General features: G+C 50.4%; 6 protein-coding genes across 7 annotated transcripts; 3 read left to right on the top strand and 3 right to left on the bottom strand.

Annotated features, from left to right (window-relative positions):
* Positions 1-536: 536 nt before the first annotated feature.
* On the top strand, positions 537-2,233 carry AAFC00_003971 (uncharacterized protein; the record flags this gene model as incomplete). The annotated part of the gene is made up of 3 exons (XM_069343527.1): positions 537-591; positions 649-779; positions 833-2,233. The coding sequence occupies 3 exons, from the start codon at positions 537-539 to the stop codon at positions 2,231-2,233; spliced, it is 1,587 nt and encodes a 528-aa protein (XP_069202082.1).
* A 448-nt stretch (positions 2,234-2,681) lies between these two features.
* AAFC00_003970 (uncharacterized protein) lies at positions 2,682-4,853 on the top strand (the record flags this gene model as incomplete). Of its 2 annotated transcripts, XM_069343525.1 has the most annotated exons (2): positions 2,682-3,151; positions 3,209-4,853. In XM_069343525.1, the coding sequence occupies 2 exons, from the start codon at positions 2,682-2,684 to the stop codon at positions 4,851-4,853; spliced, it is 2,115 nt and encodes a 704-aa protein (XP_069202080.1). The 2 variants fall into 2 exon arrangements, with proteins under 2 accessions (XP_069202080.1, XP_069202081.1); XM_069343526.1 differs by having other exon boundaries at positions 2,682-4,853.
* Positions 4,854-6,362: 1,509 nt separating this feature from the next.
* Positions 6,363-7,657, bottom strand: AAFC00_003969 (uncharacterized protein; the record flags this gene model as incomplete). Its single annotated transcript, XM_069343524.1, has 5 exons — positions 6,363-6,400; positions 6,457-6,657; positions 6,706-6,730; positions 6,826-7,311; positions 7,364-7,657. The coding sequence occupies 5 exons, from the start codon at positions 7,655-7,657 to the stop codon at positions 6,363-6,365; spliced, it is 1,044 nt and encodes a 347-aa protein (XP_069202079.1).
* An 888-nt stretch (positions 7,658-8,545) lies between these two features.
* On the top strand, positions 8,546-10,612 carry AAFC00_003968 (uncharacterized protein; the record flags this gene model as incomplete). The annotated part of the gene is made up of 3 exons (XM_069343523.1): positions 8,546-8,769; positions 8,860-10,263; positions 10,363-10,612. The coding sequence occupies 3 exons, from the start codon at positions 8,546-8,548 to the stop codon at positions 10,610-10,612; spliced, it is 1,878 nt and encodes a 625-aa protein (XP_069202078.1).
* Positions 10,613-11,061: 449 nt separating this feature from the next.
* Positions 11,062-14,210, bottom strand: AAFC00_003967 (uncharacterized protein; the record flags this gene model as incomplete). Its single annotated transcript, XM_069343522.1, has 6 exons — positions 11,062-12,433; positions 12,503-12,624; positions 12,696-12,751; positions 12,884-13,116; positions 13,215-13,576; positions 13,647-14,210. The coding sequence occupies 6 exons, from the start codon at positions 14,208-14,210 to the stop codon at positions 11,062-11,064; spliced, it is 2,709 nt and encodes a 902-aa protein (XP_069202077.1).
* A 1,266-nt stretch (positions 14,211-15,476) lies between these two features.
* Positions 15,477-16,784, bottom strand: AAFC00_003966 (uncharacterized protein; the record flags this gene model as incomplete). The annotated part of the gene is made up of 1 exon (XM_069343521.1): positions 15,477-16,784. One exon carries the CDS (start codon positions 16,782-16,784, stop codon positions 15,477-15,479), a length of 1,308 nt encoding a protein of 435 aa, XP_069202076.1.
* Positions 16,785-16,950: the final 166 nt, after the last annotated feature.

Here is a 16,950-nt window from a genome sequence, read left to right as displayed (position 1 = left end):
CTTGTGAAGGAGGCCAATGACATGAATTGAATAGCTACAGACAGAGTGTGCAGCAAGTAAGATATTGTACAATACCGCATCTTCGCAATACCTTGCAGGTCCGAATGATTCTGATCCCCAAGAATAACATGGACGCTTGGACTCGGATTGGCAAGACCATCAAGGTGAATTGCCAAGACCACGCCTTCACTCCACTGAGCCTCTCAGAGTAGTCGTTGGTCAGCGATACGAGCCCGCTCCTTCAATGACATTTCACCGTTATCAACCACTCCATTTCAGCAAACCCATAATCATACTGCGGTGTGTGGATTACTGATGAGTGATTGAATTGTTTGTTGTTTCCCAAATCCATAAACATATTCTGAACATCAAGGTAGCTGCTGTGGTCTGTCCCTGCTCGTTGTCGTCATTTCTTAAGATTTTCTTCTCGAAGCCGCGGGGCGCTTGAGCTTGATTCGACATCGACTCCGACCGCCATTCAGATATCATTGGCGGGAGAAACTGCCAACAACCAACTCTCACATACCCTCTTCGCCATGGGTCTCTCCAATGATGAGCGAGGATGGATCATGACATGCATCAGCGGCGTTGGTAAGTCCAGCATCTACATATCACGGTGGCGACGACCTGGCTAAGAATCACATCTAGCATGCGTTCTCGGTGCCTCCATCATCTGCGCCGATGTCATTATACAATGTTTCCCTGGCAAGCGGAACTTCAGGATACAAGACAGTGATGCCTTTCTGTCGGCTTCACTGAGCTTGAGTTTCGGTGTCATGGTGCGTATGGTAGGGAAATGATGATATATTGTGGTTAAACTGATTGTACACAGCTATTCTCTTCTTTGTACAGCATGCTGCCATCTGCAAAGCAATCTTTGACACAAGGAGGCTTCTCACCCAAAGAAGCTGCTTGGATACTGATTGCCTGTTTTCTTGGCGGAGCAATGGTGATTCAGCTCGTCTCTCGTGTGCTACATCACTATATGCCTACCCATGTCGTAGACTGTGAGCATAACCACGATGACGAAGAGGATGTCAAGGAGGCCAACGAGGATGGTCCAGAGCATGAGCATCACCATCACGGAGAGGATCACGTCCCTCACGATGACGCCCCGCAGCATCATCATCACCATCATGACGCTGCATCCGTGGCCGCGAAATCAGCCTTTGGTCCGCACAGACCGCACATGGCCTCAGGAAGCAAAAGTATGTCGCACGCCACGCAGCGAGAGGTTGGCGCATCTCAACGCTCAGAGAATGGCCTCCTGAACCCGAGCATGGCAGTCAGGAGACCTTCACTACACGCACGTTTGAGCCAGACTCTGTCCAACATTACTACTAAGAAGAGCTCGTGTGATTGTGACGGTCCTTGCTACGGCTTCAGTGAGCCGTGTGGAATGGATTGCTTCAAGAATGTGCAGTCACGAGGCAGTTTCCGATTGCCTGGCGGTCGATCCCTCCGGCGTAGCTCGAGCCGCAGTATGCCAAAGTTGCGAGATGCGCACTCAACCGAATCAACGCCGTTGTTGAACAATACCAGGACAGAGTCATCAAGCATCGCGACCGATGGCGATCTGCCACCGCCTCTGATACCAGAGGAGGATGAAGGGGACAACTCCAATTCTTCGACATTGGTAGAGAACAGCAACGGCAAGGGCTCTACCGACAAGGGGAAGAACCACGCCGAAGTCGATGAAGAGGAAGCAGACGAGGACGGTCACCACCATGCTGACCATCACCACCACGTTCCTACCAACGCATTTTTGTCTATTGGTCTGCAAACATCAATAGCCATCGCTCTGCACAAACTTCCTGAAGGTTTCATCACTTACGCAACGAACCACGCAAATCCTACGCTCGGCTTTTCCGTTTTCCTGGCGTTATTCATCCACAACATCACCGAAGGTTTCGCCCTTGCTTTGCCGCTTTATCTTGCGATCAACAGCAGACCAAAAGCCATGATGTGGTCGTTTCTCTTAGGTGGATGCAGTCAGCCATTGGGAGCAGGAGTGGCAGCACTATGGTTCAAGATTGCCGGCAAAGGTGACTATGCTCCCGGAGAAGGCATATACGGCGGCATGTTCGCAGTGACGGCCGGAATCATGGCCAGTGTGGCGTTGCAGTTGTTCTCGGAAAGTCTGGATCTGACGCATAACCGTGGACTGTGCATGATCTTTGCATTTGTTGGCATGGCAGTTCTCGGGGTCAGCTCTGCGCTGACGGCTTCTTGAGGTCATGACACTGGTTTACGATTGAGACACGCGCGGCAAGCCCCAATGTTTGATTGTTCTTGTTGTCGCTTGGAGACATTAGATTTGGACTGGAGTGGATGATCGATATGAAGGCAGCGTGGTTTGTACATAAGGCTAAGCGTGGCAACGCCAGTAAGACAACATTTGCTTCTCTAAGCACTTAGACAATGTCTCTTATCCACAGATCCATCCCTCTCGCCGTGTGCGTCTAGGCTTGTGTTTGTTGCTGGGTAGCTATTATGTGATTGTATGCCACAGACCATTATGACTCGTGGGCCACAACGGCATGAGTCATAGGCAGATGACGTCGAAGGACAAAGTAATCATGACCGAGTCGTACGCCAAAAGTTATTCGCCCGAAACCAATCCACCTTTCCTTTGCCTATAAGTCGTCAGCTACTGGTTCTTCTGTCAATAATAAGTAGTCATGGCATCCAACACGCCGCAGCCATCAGGTCCCGGCAAGGAACAAGCCAAGTACCTCCAGCGCCCGCTATACGTCTTCGACCTGCCAGAGGAACTGCTCTATACGCTCGAACTGAAACCAGAACTCAACGACGGGCTAGAAATCACCGCCGGGGAGGACGACACGCCGGAGTCGACAACCACGCACAGACGGAGTCAGCAGACCGACGATGTAAACGAGGATGGAAGCAGTGGTGGTGGAAAAGCAGCAGCAGCATCAGCGACCTCATGCGCGCTCTGCAACCTGAACTTCCCGACTGTGCACGAGCAGAGGAGCCATGTCAGGAGCGACATGCACGGGTACAACATCAAGAGGAAGATGCGCGGACTGAAAGCGGTCGACGAGCAGGAGTTTGAAAAGCTAGTGGGAGATCTGGACGAGAGTCTTTCGGGCTCTGACGACGACGACGACGACGACGACAGTGCTGATTCGTCGGGTGCGGAGGGCGAGCAGAAGGGCGACGGAAGGAGAAAGGTGGCGGGCGATAGTACATTGAGTGCGCTGTTGCGCAAACAGGCCGATATCGCAGATCCGGACTTTGAAGAGGAGGAGCTGAGCAAGAGAAGGAAGAAAGGAGCTGGTAAGGCACCGTTGCTTTGGTTCACAAGTGACAAACTGCCCAAGAACACAAGTCTGGGCGTTTATCGCGCTTTGTTTACACCGGCTGAGCAGCAGCTTGACTCGAAGGGTCTGGTGGAGGTGCTGCAGAGGAAACAGCTGTCGGCAAGAAAGGCTGGCACAGATGCGCCACAGAAGAAAGACGACCAAGAGGACGGGGGCGTGGCTCTTCCTTCGCAGATCAAAGCACCGACTACTGCCGACCCTCATTACTTTCTGTGTATGATCGGAGGCGGTCATTTTGCCGCCATGATCATATCGCTTACTCCCAAGACGACATGCAAGAACGGCCTAGAAGAGCGCAGCGCCACAGTGATAGCCCAGAAGACCTTCCATCGATACACTACACGACGCAAGCAGGGTGGCTCGCAATCCGCGAACGACAACTCCAAGGGAAACGCTCACTCTGCCGGAGCAAGCATAAGACGCTACAATGAGACCGCCCTGGTCGCCGACGTGCGAGGTCTCTTGTCCGAGTGGAAGGACTGGATCAGCACTTCAGATTTGCTGTTCGTACGCGCCACGGGCTCTACGAATCGCAAGACCCTGTTCGAAAACCACGAGGGACGAGTCTTAGACATCAAAGACACGCGGATCCGCGGATTCCCCTTCTCGACACGACGAGCGACGCAAAGCGAGCTGATCCGGTCCTTCACCGAATTGACCCGCGTCAAAACAACCACCATCGACATCGAAGCGCTGCGCCTCGAAAAAGTCGAGCAACAAGCGCAACGCTCCCGCTCAGCAGCAGAAGCAGCGACAAAACAAGCCCAAGACAAAGAAGCGCGGCAGAAAGCCAAACAGCAAGCCGAGAAAGACGACGAAGCAGGCCTGCACACGACGCAGATCCAATCTCTGATCCGCCGCTCCAAAGCGCCCGCTCTAGTCTCCTACCTAACGACCAACTCCCTCTCCCCAGACTTCCTGTTCCATCCCGCAAACGACGCCAAAAACCACCACGCACCCCGACCCTTACACCTCGCCGCCTCGCTCAACAGCGCCGCCTGCGTCTCCGCCCTGCTCCAGAAATGCAACGCGAACCCAACACTGCGAACAAGCGACGACCAGAAAACCGCATTCGAGCTCGCAGGCGACAGAGCGACGCGCGACGCGTTCCGGCTCGCGCGCCACGAGCTCGGCGACTCCATGCCCTGGGGATCATGGCACGACGACGCCCGAGTGCCCTCTGCACTGACGAAATCAGAAGTCGACACGCGCGCTCAGCGCGAAAAGGCAGATCTCGCAGCCGCAGAGTCGAGCGAGGCAGAGCGGCGAAAAGCCGAGACGGAGAAGCTGCGAGAAGCCGATCGCATCGCCGAGGCAGCGAAGCGAGAGAAGAAATTCGGCAAAGGAAAAAGTGTAGGAGGTCTAGGGATAATGAGCGATTTGGAAAAGAGCAAGACGGCGCAGGAAAAGAGAGAGCAAGAGGCCAGGGGTATGACGGCTGAGATGAGGCTGCGTCTCGAGCGAGAACGCCGCGCTAGAGCTGCCGAGGCGAGGTTCGCGAAGAAATGAATTTCTGGCCTCCCTGCTAGATTCTGCCTTTCCTTTCCTCACCTTACATAAAAGCTATATACAACCCCCTGATAGACACCTTATGTACAAAAACAGTCTATCTCGGCATCCCCGCGATCCTAGCGACGGCCTCCCTGTCCTCGATACTAAGCGCCTTGACCTCGTCGAGAATCTGAACCTGTCTCTCCGCCTGCGCCGCAGAGAAATGAAACCCAAACGCCGTGCCTATCGCCGTCGGAAGCAGCGTCACGGGGAAGGGTTTGTTGTATTTCGACGTCAGGATCCTGTCTGTTTCCCGCTTAATAAGGTATCCAGTGAGGGAGGAAAGAGATCAAAGCAAAGAGGGACAATGAAGGCTAAGGGTAGGTGAGAGGCGAGAGGCGAGGTACATAAGGTACATACCTACCAGGCGGCGCCAGTTGCCTGCCATTTCCCTTTTCTTTTCTTTGTCTTCGTGGCTTTCGTTGTCGATCTCGAGACTTAGGATATGTGGATATATATATCGTGTGATGTCGTCTATACGGGCCGGTTTATGATGTCCTCATTTACATGTATATGTATATCCAGAAGACCCAGAATATGCGCTGCGCCGCAATCGTATCCGCGTGTGCGAATCCGTGTGTCTCCCGCAGTGTCGAAGCGATAATCGAAATACTGTATATTCACCCGTCTAGCAACACACGACCAAGGAAACGCTCCGACAAAGATAGAAATATAGTATGAGGTAATAAGTACAGCACCTATGCAAGATCAAGCAAGGTACAGGTACCATCGCGAACAAAAGAATAATGGCAGGCAAGGACAGAGGCGGAGAAAGCTTGTCTGTGTCTCGGCGTCATGGGGTAAAAGGCGTACAGTACTCCGTACACACGGTGGTCTCTCGACCCCTCCTTGAAACCTTACTTGACTGTAATTACCCCACACTGCAGCTGCACAAAATTCGGGGAATTCGGACCAAAGCCCAGGGGATGCTTCGCGTGTAAATACGGATTCGGCGCAATAGGGAACCTGGGACTGCGTGATGATTTCCGGGCATTGCTGGCGATATATCGTACGCAGAGGTTGTAGATTGATGGATCGGTAGTTGAACACAAGTCGCGGAAAATTTGAACGACGCAACTCAGAGGAAGAGCAACAATAAGACTTTTTGAAACCATGGTGAGAAGATTGATAATATATATGAGAGTTGAGAGAGACATGAATGCATTCAGCTGGCCCGTGAAGTCTTCGCGCATGTCGTTTCCGTGCACAAAGAATTCGCAATCATTGGCAACCCTGTCTCGCTCGTCACCTGGCCTTTTTGGAATTCTCAGTATTTGTCTACTGCCAATATCCTGAAGACTCTTGGCCATTGACATAAGCTGTTATACATGGTGTGATATTATAGCTCGCCACTAATTGTGTCCCAGATCTGAAACGTCAGCCAGTGACTCCTATCGGTATCACTAGACAGCGTGTGCAACCGGCTCTCCGAGACCCAAAGACCAGACAAACTTCATGTCAGATCGTCTACCATCGCACACCGAAAGCATCTTGGAAATGGCTTGCTTGAATAGTCGTTAGCATAAAGATGGAAAAAAAAAGACGTTCGCCAACAGCGTACCGTGATTCGCAGTCATCCCGCATCCTCCCTCTTGTTGCTTGACCTCGGCTTCCGGAAGCCATTCTCGGATCTTCTCCATCCTGTTGTGGCTAGACGGATGTGTAGAGAGGAACTGAGGTGGCGCTGATTGCTCCTCTTTCTCCATTCGAGACCACAGTCCTACGGCTGCATGAGGATCGAAGCAAGCCTCTGCCATCATCACTACACTGCATTAGTAAAGAGACTCGAAAGAGATGCAGGAATCCGTACTCAGTCCGATGTAGTCTGCTTCACTCTACGGGCAATTAGCACACGATACTCAGACATCAGGGCCATGCTTTGTCAAAATGGCGACCATGAGCGGATATTAATCTCTCAACCGGGACGTACCTCTTGAGCTCTGCTGCCGGGCTTCAAGAATGCAAGGTCAACAGCCATTTGGGGAAACACATCCGGCAGGCCGAGGAACAAGCCTGCGATGACAGCAACAGGTAGAATCATCACTGTACTGCTCATCCTCTCTGCGGCATGATGTGCCACGTTGTGAGCAATCTCATGTCCCAAGACAGCTGCCAAGCCGTCCTCCCCTTGACAGACGTCGAGAATGCCCGAGAACACGAATACTTTTCCACCTGGAATTACAAATGCATTCTTCTGAGGATCTTGGATCACGTGTACTTCCCATCTGTTCTTTTCCTCGGAAAGACCCGAATGGGGAATCAGACGATCGAGCACCTTCTGTACCATTCGATGTTGGGGATGCAATGGCGATAGAATCTGGCCACTGTATTGGCTCATGACTTGTTTATACAGCTCCTGACCCGAGGTTTGTTCATAGTCTTCAGAAACGACATTGAAACGTCGTCGGTGCGACACCTAGAACGTATCAGCATCGAGTTGGACCGAAGCATATTAAACTTGCACGTACGGGCACTTCCTCGAGGTTATATATATAGAAGCCACCGCCTACTGTTCCTATGCCGCCGACTTCGTAGTAAAATGTGGGTCGTGCCGCCCATCGCTTCAACAGACCCGAAGACTTCTGGAAGCGTTGATAGTTAAACCCACGATTGTACGCTGTACGCTTCTGGGAGAATTGCCACGAGAGTTGTTGGTTTCTAGGTAGTCTTGTAAGAGGCCTAAAACTCGACCTCGGTGATGACGCGAAAACCGTACTCGACGCCCAGAATGAATTGAACGTTCGAAACCGCGGAGACGCCATCCTGATATTACGGGACTCCCTCACAAAACTTCTGCCACAGTCAAGTCACTCGTCAGTCTGCATTTCAAGGACTAGAATGTCTCCATTACTTGATACCTCTTACCTCTGATGCTGGTGACGTAACTTTCTTGTCGACAGAACAAGGAAGATATTGCTGTGATTTTACTTTCTCTGTCGACTGATGAAAGTGATATTGCTAATTCCTTGAGCACAAACGAGCAAAGTAGACAAAAGTAACAAAAGTAATGCTTATGACTTTTTATAACATCATTTTGACCAGTTTGCTACCGTGAGGATCCTCTAGCCTCATCTTCGACAAGCGTTCCGGTACAAGCTGCGAGTCTGAGCTTGGGCCATCTTATCCATGTCTTGTAACCACTGCTTAGTTCAACTCCATACTGGCTACCTTACCATCATCTCCCATCCCCGTGTAGCCTGTTCTTGATCTTGTCTCATAGCCGTCTTCTTGCTCCAGTATGCTTCTCCTCACAATAAATCCATACAACAAATTGGAAAAACAACAGTAGTACGATCTGCCTTCTGGTAGATCTGTGTTCAAGCCACTTCAGGCCAATATACAGTAACAAGCCCGGGGGGTAGACAAGTCGTTGGCCTCGATAAGTGACACTGAAGTTCTTGCATTGGTGCGCAGGAACAACATCCCTTGTCTACTTATTTCCGTGATCAGCAGGGGGAAGAGGTAGCTTCTATAATGTGTCTCTGCATACCAACACCGATAGTCGGGGAAAGTTCGGCTCCACTTCTCCGCAAAAGTAGAAAGACGGTCCAAAGAAATCATCTGAAACTTTTGAAGAAAGTCGTGGTTTAATTGTTTCATTTTACCATCACAGCCCAATCGACCTTCTCTATGAAAGTCGCCATCTCGAAATGGCAGACACTACCGAGACTCCCGTCGCTGCGTCGCAGCAGCAGCCTGCCGACTCCAGCAAATCCGAGGAAGCGAGCTCAAACCCTACTCCTGCCCCGGCAAATGACGACAAAGCAAACAAGGACCAGAGTGACAGTGAGCGCAAGCGCAAACGCTTCGAAGACAATGGATCCAAGTCTGGTCGTGGCCGCAAGAGAAGGGATATGGGCCGCAAAGAGTGGGAGTGAGTTTGCATCTTTCTATTCTGTCTATCCAGAACCAAAAGCAAAGAAGCTCGAATCGAAAACCCACAAGACTGACATACTAAACAAAGAGCAAATCAACCAGATCGCCGAGCTCGAAACGATGCAGAAAAGGCCAAGCCCAGAGATGACAACTCGGTTCTGCCTGCGCCTTTTGCCTCGGAGGAGATAGCGGCCGAGGACCGCAAACCCAAACGAAAAGTCGCTGTATTGATCGGATACTCGGGCACTGGATACAAGGGCATGCAGATCAACACCACCGAGAAAACAATCGAGGGTGATCTGTTCACTGCTTTCGTCAAGGCAGGCGCAATCTCAAAGGCGAATGCGGATGACCCCAAAAAGTCCCAGCTCGTGCGTTGTGCGAGAACAGACAAGGGTGTACATGCTGCTGGGAACATGATTTCGTTGAAATTGATCATCGAGGATGATAACATCGTCGAGAAGATCAACGAACACTTGACTCCCCAGATCAGGGTATGGGGAATCGAGAGAACAATCGGCAGTTTTTCTTGCTATCAGTCTTGTGATTCGCGCTGGTACGAATACCTCTTGCCCAGTCATTGTCTCTTGCCTCCTCACCCGAGCTCTTGGTTAGCCAGACAATTAGAAGCAAGTGCGGACGAGGTTGGAGACAGAGAAGGCTTCGATGCGCGACAGGCAGACGTCAAGGACTTCTGGAAAGAAGTCGACGATAAAGAGATCAAGCCCATACTGGAGACTCTGGACGAGGACATCAGAGATCTGGTCATCAAGGCGCTCTACGAAGAGGAGACGACATACAATTCGGTCGAAGACAAGACCACCGACGATAAGACAAACGGCGATGCTGCCGCCGAGGCAACGACTGCAAACTCTACAGTTTCTGCTCCTGCAGAAGTTATCGCGTCTTCGAATTCCCTCAACAAAGAACAAAAGAAGCGCATCGAGGCTGCAGTAAAGTCGCTCAAACTCGCCTACAATGACGCCAAACGCCGTTACCGTGTCCCGGTGTCACGCATCCAACGCCTCCAAGAGGCTCTAACAGCCTACGTCGGAACACGCAACTTCCACAACTACACTATCCTCAAAACTTACCGCGATCCGTCCAGTAAACGCAACATCAAGTCCTTCCTTGTCAATCACGAGCCCAAGATCATCAACGACACGGAATGGCTGTCACTCAAAGTCCACGGACAGAGTTTCATGATGCATCAGATCCGCAAAATGGTCGGCATGGCCAGTCTGGTTGTGCGCTGCGGAGCCCCGACTTCTCGTATCCACGAGAGCTACGAAGATATCAAGATGAGCATTCCGAAAGTGCCCGGACTTGGACTTTTACTCGAACGACCGGTGTTTGATTCTTACAACGAACTGCAAGCCGTCAAGCACGGTCGCGAGAAGTTGGAGTTCAGCAAGTGGGAGGAGAAGCTCGAGGCGTTCAAGCAAAAGGAGATTTATCAGAGGATATTCGAGGAGGAGAAGCAAGAGAACACGTGAGTCTCCTGTTCTTGATACACCCCTTCTGTGCTTCTTGTGCACGTTGCACCACTCGAAGGATTTTTTTTTTGGACTAATCGACCGAGCTTAAACAGTTTTCATCTCTTCTTCAACCAAATCGACAACTACCGCGAACGCCACTTTTTGTATCTGACAAGCAAGGGCGTCGACGCGACAATCTATCCCAAGGGAGAAGAGCCAAAGGCCAAGGCAGCGCAGAGAGCCAAGGACGGTGCCAGTGATGGCAAGACCGGCGGCGATGAGAAGAACCAGTTGGGAGTAGCGGATGAAAGCGACGATGAAGCCGAGGGACTCACGAAAAAGGAGATTGATGAGAGTGGATAACTTCTTATCCGTCTCTTGGCCTTTCATGATCATATATAGACTCTACACGAGAGGATCAGAAGACTTCGTCTCTCTGAACAAACAGGCCAACTGCAAGATCCAAGTACAAAGTCCAGCTATAACGTCCACAAATGCATGAGGAATCGATGCACTTCTCTCGTGTATCTGTGCTACACGAGCTAGCCACTAGGCAACATACAAGCGAGTCTACCAGATATGAAATTATCAGAAGCTGACCACTTTGCTCACTTGCTGCATCCATATTTTATCCATCATGACTATTTCGAAATCGCGTTTAGTGTTTCCATCTCTGATTCTACTGTTTATATTTTCATCTGCGTTGCATGGACTTGACACATCCTCGCCCTCCAAGCAAAACCCAAGGACAAGACTAAACCAAAAAGCGGAAAGGAAAGCCATGGAAAAGTGATAAGAGAAAAAAAGGACATTCACCACCCAAACACATCCTCGAAATACTCCAACCACACGCCTGTTGTCCCTCCCCCGATCCTCTCCAATTCCCCCCTCACCGCGTCTCGAGCTTCATCGGCCATTGCCGCGGGACCACATACCAAGACCGCGATCCTTGTTCGTTTCTGTCTGTCTGCTTTCTCTTCGTCCGAGGGTGAGGATTGCTGCGCGAGAGCTTCGTGCGTGGCAGTTGAGATTATGGAATGGATATCTGGGCGCGAGCGGTGGAGGTCTGTGTTTCCTTCTCGGGATACAGCGGTGGAGGAGCGAGGGGAGGTGGAGACCTGGAGACAGGGCTCGATTGCATCCGACAGTCCTGTAGCGGTGGTGGGATTGGGCTTTTCTGTCTCTTTGCACACGGACGGCGGTGACGGAGGACTTGCGCATGAAGAAGTCGATGATGCTGACGACTTGGTCGTCAAGAGCGCTGGCGAATCAGGAGTTGCTTCGCAGCCGGTACAGTAGAATTTTGCCTCTAGTCCACTTTCCCGCGATTGTAATTCTTCTCTTGCGATCCGTCGTAGGAACGCGGGTTGTTTGGCGCTCATGTGCAATTGCACCTTTTGCGTCCTCGTGGTCTTTCCATATTGACGCTGTTGTTCTTGATGTTCAGACAGTTCGGTGATGTAGGCTAGTGCGGCGGATATGCCTGTTCCGCCTGTTATGAAAATTACGCTGTCGAACGAGGCGAGTGGAGAGTGTTTGGTGTATGGACCTTCTAGGAGAAGTTTGAGATGAGTTGATGCTGAGGCAGACTGGGCAGATGCAGAGAGGCAGGAATCACGGATTCGTCGCGTCCAGCCATCGTAGGGTCGAATCCAGAACGTGAGTTTCAATTGACCCCGTTCCCTATTTTCGTCGTCGTTTGAGGTCTCCGTTGCGGCTGTGGACTGACGAGGCATTTTCTCGTCGGCGGAAGAAAGCATCGGTGACCCATGCTGGTTACTGCCCACAACACCTCTCTCCATGTCGTCAGACGAAGACGAAGCCGACGACAGATGCATGCGCTGCTCGGCTTCGTGTACGTACGACCATCCCGCCAGGGTGAATGTATGATTCTCCCAACCTTTCCAAGCGAATGGTTGGTAGATGTGGTAATACTGTCCACCTTTCGGTCCCATCAGTCCCTTGGATGCGGCTGCGTTGAACGCTGGATAGACGTCGAGTCTGATGACGTCTTCTTCTGCGTTATAAGACGCAATGGCGTTTGACATCTTGATCAGCGAAGTTTTGTTGATGTGGATATTGCAGTAAGCTATCCGGAGAAGGCGCACAAGCCTATCGAACGACCAAAGAGCCACGCATGGATAGAGAAATATGGTATAGAAGAATTCGACTTCGGTAGTGTGACTATTGATAGCAAGTGACTTGATTAGACCACCGACAGATATTCGCTGAGCATAAAGGACAATTACTTACACAAACATGGACACCAAGAACGCGATGGCGAACGTGATGTGGATGGCCAGAAATATCTCGTAGTAGTTTACTCTTAGCCAACCAGTCGAGGAGAGCAGAATTAGTGATGCTAGAATCAGGGCCTGGCAAGAAGCAGAAGCGATGTCAGTGAATCCAATCTTCTGTTGATATCGTTACAAAGTGGAGGACTCACCACTGCCCCCATCCTGAACCAATTCTCTGTCCAATCTGTGGTATAAGTGCCCGGTGCTATCGTAAATGTATCAGTCGGCCATTGCTAGATGTCGCTCTTGTACATATCAGGTATTCAGATAATTGAGCATACTGTAATGATATCCAAGAATTCCAGACAAAGGAGTGAGAACGGGAAAGAGTACTCACAGTACATGCAATACTTCACCGTGTACCCAATTGAATGAACAATGGCAAAGACGACCATAGCCCGCGCAACATGTCTATGGAAGATGTTGAAAGTCCTGAAGTCCCAACCGGTGGCCCAAATGAAGATGTTGTTTCTCCCGCTGAACAACCATAACCACGGCAGACACGCAGCGGCTAGACACCCCATTCTCAGGGGTAGCCAGTACCACATCTGCTTGGCAATAGTCACGTACCTGTTTGAGATCCAATCAATACAATGTCAGATTACACATTACTCGAATAGATATATCAGGGGAGGGAGGAGAGGAAGAGTGAAATCATAAACACTAACATGATGTTTTCCGAGAACGCATGGTAGCCTGTGCTGCTGATAATGATGCACAAAGCCCACCAGCCGAATACAATAAGAGAATCAAGACGTTTCGGAATTGTGCACCACATGAAGCGTTGTTGGTGAAAGGTGCCAACTGCAGCAGGGATGACAATATACGTCCGGATCCAGTGTCGAAGGATCCGTAGAGGTGTAAGAACAGGGCTACTGCTGCTTTTTTCGATGTCTTCAGTCGCCGCTCGACGAGCAACATAGATGTTGAAAAGGTTTGTGAGAATCCCTAGGAAGAGGACTCCTCCCCAGTAGCCCATGATGGCCCATGGTAGATTCTTCGAAAGGACTTTGGAATTTGCGTGGACAGTCTATTTGGTTTTTCATCAATCTTGCTAATTCTCCAAAAGCTTGCAAAATAATTCAGCAGGTAGCACTCACATAGCTCTTGAGAGATCGATCAAAGTAGGATTCTAGAAGCACTGCGGGGCCAGTGACATTTTTGATACCAGTGTCCGGGTCGACAATCGGTAACTTGGCAATATACTCATTAGTGACGACAGCCTGGATGGTACTTAGATCCAATGTGGCATTGACGCTTTCACACAGTCTTTCCCAGAAAAGAATGCCATCTTCTAGAGCTTGTGGTGAACAGTAAAGTTTTGTAGATGCATACATAGATGTAAGCTCGGCTTTATTCGCACAGTATGCTGCTACTTTCGGCTTGCCTCCTGCTGTTGCGGCCGCGGCGGCATCGGCGCGAGACTCGATACTACGCCGGTCTGCTTGGGCCAGATCATCGACATCATTGGTGAAGGTGCCAGAGGAAACAATTGATCGTTGGGCTTTAGCCGAACTACTTCCATCACTCCATTTCAGCAGAGTAAGAACCTGGTAATTGGCATAGAAACAAAATTCCCTTGGATCTGTGGGCTTCAGTGCTGCTGACACCTTAGCAGAGAAAATAGCAAAGGCCAACAACAGAACATATGTTAAAGTGACCATGCTTGTGACAAGAGTAGTCGAGATCAGACAACACCACGAGGTGTTAGAGGCAGAGGATTGGTCGTCCCGGAAAAAAGGCCGGAGGGCGATCGGCATACTATATACATATTTCCATCTTTCCCCAAGCACTCGAAAGACACGGAAAATACATGAACTTGTCGATTCGTGTTTCATAGCCTTAGACTTCTGAGGCTTTAGACTTTTGCGCAATAGGAGCCACCTAACGTTGATCATCGCGTGCGCAGTGGCCGGATCGCGAGAGATCTGCGGTGGAACAGGCCCAACAACGTGGTATCTTCGCCGACGCAGTGGTTCTACTGGTGATGGCTTCCCCGGCTGTGCTTACGGTTGTGTATGGAAGTGGTTTTCACAAGGCTAGTGAGACTGAGCCCAACGGGTGCCATCTGCAAGCATGTTGGTACAATCAAGCATTCACCAATCCCAATGTGGGGCACCAGTACCATAGCTTGTACTTTAGTTACGAAGTGGGCGTAAGTTTTCGTGTTGACGAAGCACTAATTCTCGAGGCCGCCGAGTGAGCTACTGTATGACCGAACGGCGGTGGGCACCACTAACGAGAGCAAGTCAATGACAGAAGCTTGGCCCCATCAAGCTTCTTCCCTGAAACAACAGGGTCCTGCGTGGGATTTCACAATATACTCCATCGCTTGCCATCTCTTGTTGCAAGTGGTGAGACAGATGGAGGATCATACACCTGGGATTTCTCGCGTGAACAAGTAACATGGATGTCATGATTCCGGTGCCGGCCGCAGGAGCTGATCTGATAATCGGCTAAAGCATATTCAACAACACTCTCGATTATTTGCTCGGGGCATGAATATGCCCGAGAGTCCTGATTTTCATGGTAGAAAATGGGAACTAAGGTCAAATTTTTTATCTGATGATCTGACTCTTAGGATCAGATTACTGGTTAGCGTTGTTTGAGAGGGAACTTTCCGCGCCACAAAAGAGTCCGGTCGCTTGGCAAACTGGGATTTTTACGTTGCACCAACCAATGACGGACCGAGCAGCTATAGGATTGAATGCAGCGCGTGGAACATGTGAAGAACTCTGTTCGTAACGTTCGTGATAGATTTCTTAATCAAATCGATATTGTACTTTCCAGGATCATGTGTTGAGTTTATCCACAGTGTATCTCGCTGAAATAGCCGGCGACACTGCCTCATTGGCTCCAGCCAAAAAGATGGTCCATCGACATTTATGTGCGAGACTTGCGAGTGGAAAAGCTCTAGAGCCATTGAGTCATTATATACGCTTGTAAAGCTGCAGCTGAAACTTCATGTTTTCCAGAGCGGGATAGCGTAATTTGACGTCCAGTTTGTGTTGTCTAGACTCTTCGTCCAAAACTTTCTGCCACAAGGCAGTAGTCTCCTCACCTTCAGTCTTGCTCAAAGGCTTTTGTAACAGAATGCGATCGTTAAGCCAATTGATTGGACAGCTTCTGCTCTCATCCAAAACGTCGGCTGTACTTTCACTATTGCCGGTTGAGATCTCGACATGTGCGCCAGGACTCTCTAGAATGAGCAAGAGACTATCCCTTGGGGCCGCAGCAGTGATTTTCCGTAGGAGCGCCGTAGCCTTCGGTACCGAGGTGGAGGAAAGTTCTTGTAATGAAAAGAAAAAGGTGAATAAAGTTGGTTCCGAGGCCACGATAGCACGTAGGGCGTCAGTGCTGAGGTCGAGCATATTCAGTTGGGTAAAACGTGGTCTGATAGCACCCGAAGAAAGAAAAGCAGCATTGTTAGCGCGGGCTGTTGCACTGGCGTATTTGGAGAGAACTGGTGGAGTTTCTAAGTAGGACTGAAGGTCGGATATTACTCTGGTCCAGTCCGGTGTGTCGACTAAGTGAAGGTCAAGGACAGGAGATGATGGCCTGGACGTAGCATGCAGCCTCGTGGGAGTTTTCACTGTCCCTGATGAGTCCACGTTGGCAACTTCTTGTGATTCCTGACTTGGCACGCCGCTCTCGTCGGGTCGTTGATATCGTGAGAGAGCAGCAAAGGCCATTATCTCTGCAGCACCGCCACCGAAGCAGACCACCCTGGCAGTTTCGTTCGATCGGGGCTCAGCATCTCTCCAGTCGTCTTTGTTGTTCGAAAAGCATTCAACCCATCGCTCCTCACGGCATTTCTCGTTGCAAATCCATGCAAGAACGTTGGCATAAGTCAAAGCTCGACTGGGAGACCATCTCACCGCGTACGCATCTCGATAGTCTTCACTCCCGAATGCCCTGTCACGGTCTTTACAAGCTAGAGCATCGTTGACTTCTTGCAGCGTTGGTTTCAGACTCTCGAAATCTTTGGCCACTGGAAAAGTATCGTAAAAGATGTTCAAGGCAAGCTGTTGAAGCTCGACAGGCAGCAATTGTGCTTGTGTGACAGTGGCTGGGGGTGTTGGAACAGACGAATTACGAGATGGTCGTTTCTTGACGTAACTCGGTCCCTTCCAACCGGGACGACCTGTGGGTGGAACGACAGGTGCTTTGGAAGCACCGCTGACGGTCAATGGTCCGTGCTTTCTTTGGGATTGAGCTTTTCGATCATATTGACCCATGTCCGATATTTTCTGATACAATCCACGCCCAATGTGTTCATTCGCGTGAGACGTCGAGATTGGATCTCGTGTGGGGCGACAAGTGAAATATTGTTGTAGACGCAATTTTTGTTGTCCACGAATAATTCAAAGACCGATATCCCCGACGGTGGCTCGGCGGAACAGA

This window comes from Neodothiora populina (assembly GCF_041146345.1).
Source record: "Neodothiora populina strain CPC 39397 chromosome Unknown canker_contig_17, whole genome shotgun sequence".
Lineage (NCBI taxonomy): Eukaryota > Fungi > Ascomycota > Dothideomycetes > Dothideales > Dothioraceae > Neodothiora > Neodothiora populina.
Note: the sequence above shows the minus strand (reverse complement) of the source record. Positions and strands in the feature narration are given on the sequence as shown.